General features: G+C 41.1%; 2 protein-coding genes across 2 annotated transcripts in view; one reads left to right on the plus strand and one right to left on the minus strand.

Annotated features, from left to right (window-relative positions):
* The window catches only part of LOC306851771 (uncharacterized protein), a gene marked incomplete at its 5' end in the record, with an annotated part of 1,929 nt that extends 868 nt beyond the window's left edge, over positions 1–1,061 (minus strand). Inside the window, 2 exons of the mRNA XM_079388206.1 lie at positions 1–81; positions 138–1,061. The exon at positions 1–81 is cut by the window's left edge and continues 868 nt beyond it. Of these exons, the coding sequence (XP_079244332.1) occupies positions 1–81; positions 138–1,061 (1,005 nt within the window). The remainder of the gene's footprint in view (positions 82–137) is intronic.
* Positions 1–13,808, plus strand: part of sh2b2 (SH2B adaptor protein 2) — a 39,931-nt gene that overhangs the window by 5,400 nt on the left and 20,723 nt on the right. The window contains exons 2-4 of the mRNA XM_079387156.1: positions 2,605–3,490; positions 12,309–12,410; positions 12,557–12,648. Of these exons, the coding sequence (XP_079243282.1) occupies positions 2,636–3,490; positions 12,309–12,410; positions 12,557–12,648 (1,049 nt within the window). The 5' untranslated portion in view covers positions 2,605–2,635. The remainder of the gene's footprint in view (positions 1–2,604; positions 3,491–12,308; positions 12,411–12,556; positions 12,649–13,808) is intronic.

Raw genomic sequence — 13,808 nt, forward strand, 5'->3', positions numbered from 1 at the left:
CTGGGTGGCGCCGGCAGGGCGAGGAGTCTGGGTGGCGCCGGCAGGGCGAGGAGTCTGGGTGGCGCCGGCAGGGCGAGGAGTCTGGGTGGCGCCGGCAGGGCGAGGAGCACGGGTGGCGCCGGCAGGGCGAGGAGCACGGGTGGCGCCGGCAGGGCGAGGAGCACGGGTGGCGCCGGCAGGGCGAGGAGCTTGAGTGGCTCTAACACGGCCTCCTGGCCAGCAGTGAGCTCTTGGGAGGCCTCCTGGCCTTGTGAGACGGAAGCCTTCTTCCGTCTCTTCCTCCGTTTCCGGGAGCGGGATGCCGTGGCATACTCAGCCTCCACAGTGGGCGCCGCTGCGGCATTCTCGGCCACCTCTGGGGGATTGAGAGCGGGCACCGCCGCCTCGGGAGCGCTGTGAGCGGTCACCGCCGCCTCGGGAGCGCTGTGAGCGGGCACCGCCGCCTCGGGAGCGCTGTGAGCGGGCACCGCCGCCTCGGGAGCGCTGTGAGCGGGCACCGCCGCCTCGGGAGCGCTGTGAGCGGGCACCGCCGCCTCGGGAGCGCTGTGAGCGGGCACCGCCGCCTCGGGAGCGCTGTGAGCGGGCACCGCCGCCTCTGGAGCGCTGTGAGCGGGCACGGCCGCCTCGGGAGCGCTGTGAGCGGGCACCGCCGCCTCGGGAGCGCTGTGAACGGGCAACGCCGCCTCGGGAGCGCTGTGAGCGGGCACCGCCGCCTCGGGAGCGCTGTGCACGGCAACCGCTGCCTCGGGAGCGCTGTGCACGGCAACCGCTGCCTCGGGAGCGCTGCGAGCGTGCCCCGCCGACATCTCCGCCGCTAACTCCACCCTGAAGGCTGAGCCGCTCACCTGAAGAATCCTGTCGATGTAACCATCCAACGACTCCTCAGGGTCCCAGTATGGTGCTCGGGACCTGAACGGCTCAGCTAGACCGCTCCAGAAAAAGACCACCAGACACTCCTTCTCGACGGTCGACTGCCGAGCCAACCCGATGAACTCCTTGGAGTAATCCTCCACGCTCCGATCCCCCTGGCGCATGTTCAATAACCTCCCCGCTGGACCCATCTTTGGTGCTTTCATTCTGTCACGAACAGAAACGAGGTCTGGGTCCAAGAATGCAGGGAGGTGTCTTTAATAAAACAAACCAACACAAAGGCCAACACGGCACAATAAACAGAAATCAAAACAAAACATAACATGAGCAGATCTCAGAGCAGGACATGAATCACGGTAACAACATATAATGAAAGCACACAGAGTGGTGAGAAGGTGGAAGCTATATAGTCCGTGGTGATGGGGATCAGCTGTGGGTGTAATGATTAGCCAGGTGTGTGCAATGAAACAGGTGCATGCGTGTAATCCTGTGAGTGGAGTCCGGGAGGAAGGGAGATGGCGACCTCTGGTGGGGAAGGGCAGACCTGCAGTCCGGCCTCGTGACAGTTTGAGGCTCACTGTATGTCATTTCCATGTACAGAACTGTTATTATTTAAATATGCCAGGGTAAAGACAGTTTTTCATTCTATGGCACCTTTAAACATCCAAATGCCAGCATCCAGCATGATAAACTGTGTTTTGATCAGTGCAGCTACGGCAGTCGGATATTTAAATATAATGGATCTTATGTTCATATTATTATGCTTAGGCTTAATTCACTTAGTGAATGTAATGAAATGTGACTTGCTGTGGTGAATGATGATCATTTTTAATGTTTATTTTAAATGTAATTCTGTGTTTTTTCAAAACCACAATAAATTGGTTGCATGGAAATTCCTTTCATGCATATAATGGAGATGCTTGTGTGTGGTTGTTTTTCTCCATTAACTAACATGCTCTCGTTTGATTGAACAATAATGATGAAATGTTCTTTAAAACACAAACGTAATCTAATATAAATGTTTTCTGACATCTGTTGTAGTGTTTGTTATAGTGCTTGACTAGCAGGTGGAGATATTCCCAGACTGCTCAGATACGCTCAGAGCAGGATTTCATTGCAATACACCAAATTATTCACATTTCTCTAGAACATTTTTTAAAAATCAATAACTTTTCTGAAATGTGGGCTGAATATCAGCTGAGTGAAAAGACTGGACAAATTTTGTATGTAAAAGAGCTGTATGGAAATTTCACAAAACTTTCTTAGCTTCTCTCAAGTTTTGAGCAACATGTGGTCAATAAAGCAGTATGAGGCAAATGAGGAATATTAATTTACAAATGTGCAATTTGATTGAACCGAAATTTTATACTTGAAGCAGGTGAGATTTTGATATACAGTATATATATACACACACACATATACATATATGTATATATATATATATATATATATATATATATATATAATAAATGTACTCACACATATATTATGTAAACAAAAACTTTTATTTTGGATGCGATTAATCGTTTGACACCATTACTTTTTCAATTATATATGAGTCGCATTGACAGGGAATCCATGCCCTTTTTTTCTGCCTTTTTTGTGTCGTATCAGACCTGTGGCACATTGGAGGAAGAATAGGTCACTTGAACCATGTAATATAAATGTGGCCTTTTGCTTCACACTTTCTGATTTGCATACTGACCTGTCTCTCTCTCTGTGTCTGTGTGTCAGTGGTTTGCCAGGGCATTGGCATGGCCTAGTAATGAATGGCGACGGGGCTCCCAGCAGCCCGGAGCACTCCTCCTGCACGCTGCCCGACTGGAAGGAGTTTTGTGAGCTTCACGCTCGAGCTTCTGCCTCTGATTTTGCCCACAAGTTCCGCCGATTCATCAGCGAGAACCCATGCTACGACTCGCCCGGCGCTGACTCCAACTTCTCGCAACACTTTGCTCAACACTTTTTGACCTGCTTCTCTGCCGCCCTTGACCAAGGTCCCAGCTCTCCGGGCGACTCCACCGCTCCGAAGTACAGCATCGTGCCCTTTGTGGGCATACAGAGCTGCACAGTGCCCTTCAGCCACGACCTCTACCATCGGCGCAAAGACCTGGGGGCCTCCAGCGAATCATTGGATAGCATGGACAGCGGAGGGGGCGGAGCCAGCGGACAGGAACAGCAGACTCCCACCCGCAAGATGGCATCCGTGAGCCAATCCAGGAGTTCGGAGGATGTGTCATTGGGCCGACGCAAGGCTCGCTTCAAGAAGGGCTTTTCGCTCCGCAACATGAGTCTGAGCGTGGTGGACGGGGTGAAGGAGATCTGGCACCGCAGGGCTTCTCCAGAACCAGACCCCTCGGGGAGCTCCAGGAGGACCAATGGAGCCGAGTCCGTGGGGTCCGAACACTGGAGCCAGAAGCTGCGACTGCCGCGGGGCTCTCAGGGCCATAAGGCGGAGCTGTTGGAGATCCAGAGGGAGGGTGCGCTCCGATACATGGTGGCCGATGACACTAACTGCATGGGGGCGGCGCAGTGGCAGAAATGCAGGTTGCTGTTGAGGAAGACTCCCGCGCATGTGGACGCAGGAGAGAAGTTCCAGCTTGAGTTCTACGTTCCACCAAAGGTAGAGGAGCACTCTGATAAAACTCTTATTAGTATGCGAGTTTGTGGGTTAGGGGAAGAAAAACATCAATAGAGGATTTGCACATACACCATGGTTTGGTCAATTACCTGGATCCGTGCCCATATTGGAGATACTCGGATGTAAACAACAGCATGGATTGCACCGTTAATGTACTACTGAAGACGTTATTCTAATAATTTATTATGTCTAAGCCACAGAAAAAACACATGGAAGCTGCTAAATCATATAGAGAAGGACTTATTAAGCAGGAAAGGGAGCGATATTTTAACAAACTAAAGTTAATAGGTGGTAAAGATCCATACAAGCTGTATTAGTTAAGATATAAGTCTAATATTTCACCTGACAAGAAATGATAAGCGCAAACACGATTGTTGTCAAGATTCTTGCCCTGGAAATTCTGGTTCGATTTGCACTCTTCTCCTAGATTTGTTGTATCTTTTAGCAGTCTATAGCATTTTCGCTGTGGAAGAACCTTTTCTTTATTGGCGTGTTCGCACCGCAGGAACTAGGAACGTATTTAGTTCTATGAACTCCGTTTAGGGGAACTAAATTCGCTCCTACTTCAGAGTAGGGTCTTAAACAGTTCTGTAGGATCTACCAGTGATATAGTGTATGCTGATTGGCCAAACGCAAACGAAACACATTTGTAAAAAGCCATGTAAACATATTTACTTCATGAACATGGAAATCAGCGATAACGGCATTTACCTGTTGTCTGCAGCGGTGTGTTTTTTTCTCAGCCTCGATGATATGTAACACAGCAAGTTGTCATAGAAAATTTCATCTCTTAGTTAAATTTTTTGCTCAAAAATTGCGTAAATTGTGCGTTTACATTCCATCTCCATTATCACGAAACCCATGACACACAACAAAAACGGCTCCGATAACGGCGTCCTCCATTCACTGGTTGTTGACGTTTGTAAATGCTGTGCATAGACGCTGCTTCAGAGTTCCTGCTGCCGCCGTTTATTACTCCAAATGTTTTCCCCGGTCAGACCTAGTAGTATAGCTCAAAATACGACCATTTTTCAGCAGCAATTCAGCAAAATTTGCGAGTTCTGTTCAGTTACGTGGCATTGTTTACATTCTGTGCCACCGATATGGCCGACTTCTGGGTTGATGACGTGTCGTGAAAACACTCTATAGCGGAGGTCTTCACTCCTGGAGACCCACTGTACTGCAGATCACTGCTACCCTAATCAAAAACACCTGAACCAGCTAATCATTGTGTTCAGGATGACTTGAAAATAACAGGCAGGTGTGTTTGAGAAGGTTGGAATTAAACTTAGCAGGATAGTGGGTCTCCAGGAGCAGGGTTAAAGCCCTCTGTTTTGTAGGATAGATCTTTATATACTATTTGCATTGGAATATTGGGCATCTCAGGCCTTTTTGTCAAATAATGTTTCTTTTTGATTTGGTTTCGCTCTGAATTCAAACCCTGGTCTTCTATACCTGGAGTCTAGGGGTGTGTGATATTTGCTGTCTATGATAATATCGTAATTGTTGTTTTAACGATGTGTGAGCTGACATTAGTATGCATCCAAAAACATTCACTGCATGATTAAGCCTAATTAGAATGCAGGTAAAATTACAACATAATTCAAGTTATACAGTCATGGCCAAAAATATCGGCATCCTTGTTAAATATGAAGAAGGCTGTTGAAAATTAATCTGCATTGTTAATCCATTTGATCTTTTATTTAAAAAATTCACAAAAATCTAAACTTTCATTGGATTATAAGAATTTAAAATGGGGGGAAATATCATTATGAAATAAATGTTTTTCTCAAATACACGTTGGACACAATTATTGGCACCCCTAGAAATTCTTATGAGTAAAATATTTGTGAAGTATATTCCCATTCATATTCACAATTTTGAGCACTCCATTATGAACATGAAATTATCCAGCCATGGCTTCCTGTTTCACAGAAATATAAATAGGAGGGAAAACAAAGCCCAAATTCTCTTAATCATCCATCACAATGAGAAAAACCAAAGAATATATTTCTGATGTGAAGTAAAAGATAATTGAGCTTCACAAATTAGTGAAGTGGCTTTAAGAAAAGAGCTAGAGCAGCGAAAATTCCCATTTCCACCATCAGGGCAATAATTAAGAATTTCCAATCAACATAAAATTTTATGAATCTGCCTGGAATAGGACGTGTGTCTATATCGTCCTAATGCACGGTGAGGAGGAGAGTTTGAGTGGCTAAAGACTCTCCGAGCACCACAGCTGGAGAATTGCAGAAAATAGTTGAGTCTCAGGGTCAGAAAACCTTTAAAAAAATTGTCAAAATTGTACATCACATGTTGTTTGGGAGGGTTTCAAGAAAAATAGGGTTGTTCCGATTCCGATACTAGTATCGGAAATTCCACCGATACCACAAATAAATTGTGGCATCGGAAATCGGCGAGTACTTGAACCCATGTACCGATCCAATACCATTTTCTTAAACAAGACCTAATTATGCCCAATAGCTTTGCTTAACGCTGCAAATTGTAAATCAATTATTCTTCGCTGCTCAGAATGCAAACACAGGAAGTTGTGCTGTGTTGCCACAAGCAACCACTATTTAGAGTTCACTTTATTTTTTTTTAATAAAAGATCAAAAGGATTAACAATGCAGATTAATTTTCACAGCCTTTTTTGATCATATTTACCAAGGGTGCCGATATTTTTGGCCATGACTGTATAAGCAAAATAGATTTTTATTTGATTATGTTTTATTATAGTTATAAGATATGATATAGTTTAGTAATATCATGCAAGCAAGAGTGTTGTTTTCCTGAATATCAGCACATGAACATGATCGCAAATGTGATATTTACTTTATACAAATATTCAACAGACAAGAAGTTAATATTGAATAAGGTATATTTTAGTTTTTGTTTTGTCAACAAAAATAGTCCGATGGGAACATTTGTGTGTCTCAGAGAAGGTGTTTCATTCCCAAATGGATCTGTTTTTGAACAAACCACTTGAGTCAGTGATTCAATGAGTCATTCATAAGGACAGTCACTTGCTTTGTTTCTAAATGAATCAGCTGTTTTGAAAGAATCATTTGAATGAATGATTCAATGAATCACTCATTAAAGGGGTCATATGATGCTATTTTAAAGATCATTATTTGGTCTAACAGAATATGTTGACATGCTTTAATGTTCAAAAAACTACATTAATGTAGGTCCTCTATGCCCTGCCTCTCTGAAACGCTTCGTTTTCTACAAAGCCCCTCCTTTCGACAAGCACAGTCTGCTCTGATTGGCCAGCTGACACAGTGCATAGTGATTGGCCGAACACCACAAGCGCGCGTTAGAAATGTAACGCCCCTTACCATAATCGCAAGCTTCAGCTTTCAAAATAAATATAAAGACAGTTAATAATGTTGTTAGTTTTATCATCAGTTCAAGCCCGAGAGGGGAACGGAGTCGCGTGACAGACACAGTGATGATACTCGTATGTGTTTGCACACAAACCGTGATTAAGACAGCTGACATGCTATGATTTCTGACGGGCTGTACGCTCCTCTGTGATGTGACCCTCTTCCCCTCACACACACACACAACGCGTTACTCTACACTGCGCAAAACTCTGCATTTGAACAGTCAATGGCAAATACTTGAATTAATATCAAAACATACTTACAGTGGCTGATTCAGAAGCGCCAGATTGTCATAGCAATGTCGGAATTGACCCTTTTTTTTCTAGAAATAGCCTTCGTGCACAGCCAGCCTTGTATTCTCCTAGGTTCACGAAACTATCGTTCATAAAATGCGTTGCACAAATTTGAACATTTGGGTTGTGCTGTTCTGTTGCAAACAAATCTTAACAATGATTCCTAACTGCATCTACTTCCGGAAGGCCAAATAAAGTGCTTTTGCTTTCGCACCGAAACACACAGCGTCTCCCTGACCCTGACATGACTGCATCAACACTACTGCGGTTACTGAAACCAGCCGTCTTTCTTTGCATGAACATTTGGGCGGCATTACGCAAATACATCCACATCGTGACGTAGACATATGGGGGCGTGTTTTAATGAGGTGTTTTATCCCGGTCTGGATCAGCCTTCTCTTTTAGATAGAATGAATCCTTTTGTGGGAGACTTTGAGCTTTGTAACTACATGCACAAACAACTACATACCACAATAAAGAAAAGGAAAACAAGAAATCGCATCATATGACCCCTTTAAGACGGGCCGTTTCTCAAACGGAAGGCTGCATCCTCCGGAGGTCGCGTTTGTAGGCTGCATAGATCTTATTTTAGAATATTGACAGTTATAAATTTGACCATTGTTCTTAGTTAAGTGTAAATTGTTGTAATATGCTTATGACTCGCGAATGTAATGCTCAGTTAACTGAAATAATCCAGGCTTCATGAGGTATGCAGCCTGCAAATGCGACCTCCGGAGGATTCAGCCTTCCATTTGAGAAATACACTGATATTTAAGAGCTTGTGACCAGGGCAGACTCAGATTCAGACAATAGCTATGTTTCCATTACCCTGCTTTTATGCGCATTTTGAAGTATCGCATCAGAAACGAGAATATTAGAATAAAAATGCCTTAATTCGCAAAAAACGTTTTTATGCTCGCTTGAGGTGGTTTTTGACTTTTTGAAAAAGGGTTAATGCGAATAATGGGAGATGGAAACGCATTTGCTCAGTAAATTTTCTCTGCGCATCAAAAAAGTCATGTGACTTTGTGCTATGGGACGGCAAATCCTGACTAACCAGCGGACCGATCTCACAGCTCCTGTAATCTTATGGTCATTCTGAAATGCCCGAGCAAAGTCTGTCATCAAAGTATTTCTGTATAATTACTGTCTCACACGACTGTGTTCCCAAACAGCAGCATCCGCCTCCGAAAGCAGTGACCACATTTATTGTGTTTCGTCTGCTCGCTCCGAGGCGCAAGTAATTTATCATTTATGAAAATTATTATATTCAGTGGCTTCTCCTACTTTTCATAGTGATATATAGTGCTATGATAATCTGGCGCAATCAGATTAATTCAGAAGACTCAGAATGATGCACAAAAATCATATGAAGTACATTAAAGGTGCATTAAGTAATTTCTTGAAAACGCTGTTGATATTTGTAATCATCAAAACAAACACATCCCTACCAAAAAAGGATCAGATCTTGATGCCTCCACCCCCACATTCACACACACACACACACACACACACTATCCACCTTATTTTTCCCAGAGAGCGGATGCAGCCATTTGTAAATGTATTGTGTCTGGCTTCCGGTGTCATCCGCTTCAACTATTTTTAGCTGTATAAAATGGCTAATTTTGCTGCTTGATATTGCAAACCGACGTGTCTTATCTTAATTATGAACACACAGGTTTGTAGTGCAAACAGTTTTACTGTTTATTGCACGTTGTTATTCTTCTCATTATTTACAGCGGCTAATGAACCGAAAGTCTCGCACATTCAAAGAAAACAGACGTTCCAGGCTTTATAGGGTGCGGAAACAAATGTGACCCTGGAGCACAAAAGCAGTCATGAGTAACACAGGTATATCTGTAGCAATAGCCAACAATATTATACATTTCTCTTTTATGCCAAAAATCATTAGGATATTAAGTAAAGATCATGTTTCATGAAGATATTTTGTAAATTTCCTACCGTAAATATATCAAAACGTATTTTTGATTAGTAATATGCATTGCTAAGAGCTTCATTTGAACAACTTTAAAGGAGATTTTCTCAATATTTAGATTTTTTTGCTCCCTCAGATTCCAGATTTTCAAATAGTTGTATCTCAGCCAAATATTGTCCTATCATAACAAACCATACATCAATGGAAAGATTGTTTATTCATTTAAAAAAGTGACCCTTATCACTGCTGGTTTTGTGGTCCAGGGTCACAAATGTTTCTTTATCATACCTAAGGCGAAGGAAAATAATAATGCAAATGAACATACAAGTGAAGATGACACATATGAAAAGACAGCACACCTCAGTTCTGTGAAACACAGCAAAACCAACATTACTCCCGTATCGAAACTAAATAAAGCAAACTTGGCATCTGTTTTCAGGCGTTCTCTCTGTTCAAGGATCTCCAGCATTGGAAAGCGATCCACTTTTCAACAGCGTTTTTAAAAACTTGTGGTCACACTTTAGGTAGTTGTTAAGCTAAGGTATGGATATGCGGAATAAGACATTTAATATATGTTTTATAAGTACTAATAAACAGCCAATATGTTAATAATAGGCATGTAAGTTAATACTGTAAGTAACTAGTTAATAGTGAGAATTGCACCTTTATACTTGTGTGTTTCTATGCATATTTTTCAACAGTCAACAACTTTTTAGGAAGCTGCTCTCAGAGCAACTTTAACATCATACAGAAGAGCTGAGAACCACTGGATTAGGTTTAGGGATTGGTTATATTGTAGGCTAGTCTCATGTAACCAGACCACTCACTAAACAGCAAGGCTGAGAAGCGTCTACTTTGTTTGTTTGGTGTGTGATTTTCTGACATGGATTACCACAGTAATGGACTGGTGTGGAAAAATGTTTTGTTTTATTATATGAACTTTAAATCTAGTGAGCAGTTTTTCCTCAATATCGCTGATGGACTGATAAACTGATAAAACCCCCTGCTGTGCACTCAGTAATGTTAGCAAAAGTGCTTTTGCAATATGCATGAGGCGGTCAGCGAACAGGACTGTGAGATGCAATATTTGTCTGTCAGCTTTTATTATTTGAAGACTGGTGTTTGATTCCGCTTGACATGTTGATGTGGCTGATGAATAATTATTTGAGTTTATTCTTTTGTAGCTTCAGCTAGCTATATCACATGAGGTGATTTCACGAGTGAACAGATGAAGCAGACATATGTTAGTAGTAATGTTTTTCTCATTAAAAATGAGTCAGATCCGGCCTCTTAAAATCCTATTCCACATTTTGATTTTGTTCAGAAGGCTTTAGGGAGATTTTGGGAAGCAGATCTCAGAGCAGATTTAGTCCCTCAAGACTGTACTAATAACTTCCTTTTCCTGAACAAACTAAAGACAGGGTAAAAATAGAAGGTGACTGTGTGCGTATCCATGCTAACTACAGCATAAACAGACATATCGGGTCTGTGTTTGACCTGAGTCAAGCTCCTGTCTGTCTTCCTTGTGCTCACAGTGCTCACAAACTAAAAAAGCCATCCCCTGGACAAATAATGCAGTCAAATGCACGTGAGAGACAGAAGCGGAAGCAGAGAGTTTGGCGTCATGAATCAGTCAGATGGCGTCTGTGTCTTCATGCAGTAAAGCTTCAGTCATCGGTTTCACTGTGAGGTTTTCAGAACAACATCCTCTTTCCTAACAAATGAGAACATAATTGATGAAACCAGAAGTTGGGCAGATGGACAGACTAGTTTTGGAAATAATGAATGTAAAAGTGACCCTGGACCACAAAACCAGTCATAAGGGTGCATTTTTTGAAATTGAGATTTGTACATCATCTGAAAGCTGAATAAATAATATTTCCATTGATGTATGGTTTGTTAGGACAATATTTGAAAATCTGGAATCTGAGGGTGCAAAAAAATCTAAATATTGAGAAAATCTCCTTTAAAGTTGTTCAAATTAAGTTCTCAGAAATGCATATTACTAATCAAAAATGAAGTTTTGATATAAGAAATTTACAAAATATCTTCATGGAACATGATCTTTACTTAATATCCTAATGATTTTTGGCATCAAAGAAAAATGTATAATTTTGTTGTTGGCTATTGCTACAAATATACCTGTGCTACTCATGACTGCTTTTGTGCTGCAGGGTCAGATATGTCTGGTTGGTTGTAACCGGAAACACAGGGCTCAACACTAAGAATGTCCCGGGGGCCCTTGAGAGAGTTTTGGTCTGGGTTAACAATAAGTTATGTGATATAAATGGTGCTAATTTCAGTATATCACTGTGGACCAGTTGTCTATCTGGCTGTCATAGAATAAATTTAGTCTTTCCTAATGCATCAGTTTCACTGTTTTCCTTTTTTTATTTTTCTAAGAGTGAATTTATGTCATATATTTTTTCTTTTTATATGTCAAAAAAAGAAACCTGTTATAGTCCCCCCTCCCACACACACAAAAAGTTGTTTCTAAAATAGCTATATTAGGGCTGTCAAAGTTAACACGCCAATTATGTGATAATTTTTTTTCAGTTTAACACATTACAAATTTAATGCAATTACTGTAGCATCTATTTTTTAACCCGGAATCCTTTGGCTATTGTTACAGTAGACTATATGAACACACTATCAAGCACAAGAGAAGTTAGCAGCTCACCATAAAAAGTTGGGAGAAAATGTGTGTGTATAGAGCATTTACAGAGCGTTAACTTTGTTTTAGTTACTTTTTCTTATTTGTAAGTCGCTTTGGATAAAAGCGTCTGCTAAATTACTAAGTAAAAGTAAAGTAAGTGATTCCACAGTGAAAAATTCTGTATTTTCTATAAATATTAATCTATAAGCTGTTCTAATGCTGTTCTAGGCACATACACAGACATCAAGAATCAGTGTATGAATCTCAACAACGGTGACAAACAGCATGCTCAGATAAACAGATCAACTCTGAACATCACAAAACAAGCTACTGAAAAGTCACATAAAATCATCAAAAAGAAAAGAAAACAGACAATTCTGCTCATTATTTATTCATGCCGCAAATAACTACAAAAAGATACAAATAACTCTTAAACCCATTTTTGTGGCTGCTGGAAATACTAGTATTGTAATAATTTCATGCTGTACAGTGTGTGTATTTGAATGGCGTTGATTTGTGTTTGTAGTCATCTAAACCCAAAGTGAATGTCCCTCTGTCTGCTATCGTGGAGGTGAGGACCACCATGCCTCTGGAGATGCCCGACAAAGACAACACATTCGTGCTGAAGGTACAGTTCCCTCTTGCTTACTCTAGCTTTCATCTCATATGCTCATGTACATGTCATTTACTGTATGTAACTTTTCTTTGAGAAAGCATGTTTATTGGTGGATCATAGACCAATGCTGTCAGTTCAAGCTGTGTTGTGGATCGCAGGTAGAAAATGGTGCTGAATACATTTTGGAGACCATCGACTCTCTGCAGAAGAACTCATGGGTCGCTGACATCCAGGACTGCATTGAACCCGGGTGAGACTCCTCTGCTGAGATCGAGGATTATTATTGTCCAGAAACATGTTCACTTAATAGTACATCAAAATCACGGGACACAATCACAGACTAAAACAAGATACGCTCTCTGACTGACAGACAGTGACACATGTTTGAGTGTGATCTGGCATTTCATTAACAAAAAGCCACACTACTACACAGCAAAATCCCCGGTGTTAATTAACACTGTTGTGTGTCTATATGGTCCATACTACAGAGTGTTAAAAGTAACACTGAAGCAGTGTTAAAGTTAATGAGGTAATTAAGAGATTCATTGAGTGATGATTGACCATTATTGAACACACCTGATGTTAACAAACAGAATCACCAAAGAAGAAAATCACACGTTTTTTAAGTCGCCATTACAGTGATCAGTGTTTACTTTAGTTGGGCCCTTGACCCTTGACTTTTTAGTATTACATTTTGATATAACTGAATTATAGCAACCAGACAAGCAAATGTCTTTGGGTGGTGATGATTACATTTTGATCTGAATAACTGAGTTAGGTTTTCTTTGTTGGTGTCGTCAACACTGTGAACAACAGAAGATCTGGCATTTTGAGTAAAACTTATTTTGATCAAAAACATAGGAAATGTCTTTAATTTAGACACACAGTCATCAAGAATCAGCGTGAGAATCACAACAACGGTGACCATCAAAAAAACATGCTGTAGCCAATCAAAACTCATCCATGGCTCCCATCATGCATTGCGGCATGAATAAATTATGAGCAGAATTGTCTTTTTTCTTTTCTTTTTGATGATTTTTTGACTTTTCAGTAGCTTGTTTTGTGATGTTCAGAGTTGATCTGTTTATCTGAACATGCTGTTTGTCACCGTTCTTGAGATTCATACACTGAATCTTGATGTCTGTGTATGTGCCTAAAACAAAGACTTCTCTGAATATTTTTTTTTTTTTTTTTGCCTTATAGATTAAGATTTATAGAAAATACAGATTTTTTCACTGTGGAATCACTTACTTTACTTTTACTTTTAGTCATTTAGCAGACGCTTTTATCCAAAGCGACTTACAAATAAGAAAAAGTAACTAAAACTAAAAGTTAACACTCTGTAAATACTATATACACACCCATTTAAAAAAATACAGAAATTAAATAAAATTGACAAATGCATACAAC

This window comes from Barbus barbus (assembly GCF_936440315.1).
Source record: "Barbus barbus genome assembly, chromosome: 31".
In the NCBI taxonomy this organism is placed as follows: Eukaryota; Metazoa; Chordata; class Actinopteri; order Cypriniformes; family Cyprinidae; genus Barbus; species Barbus barbus.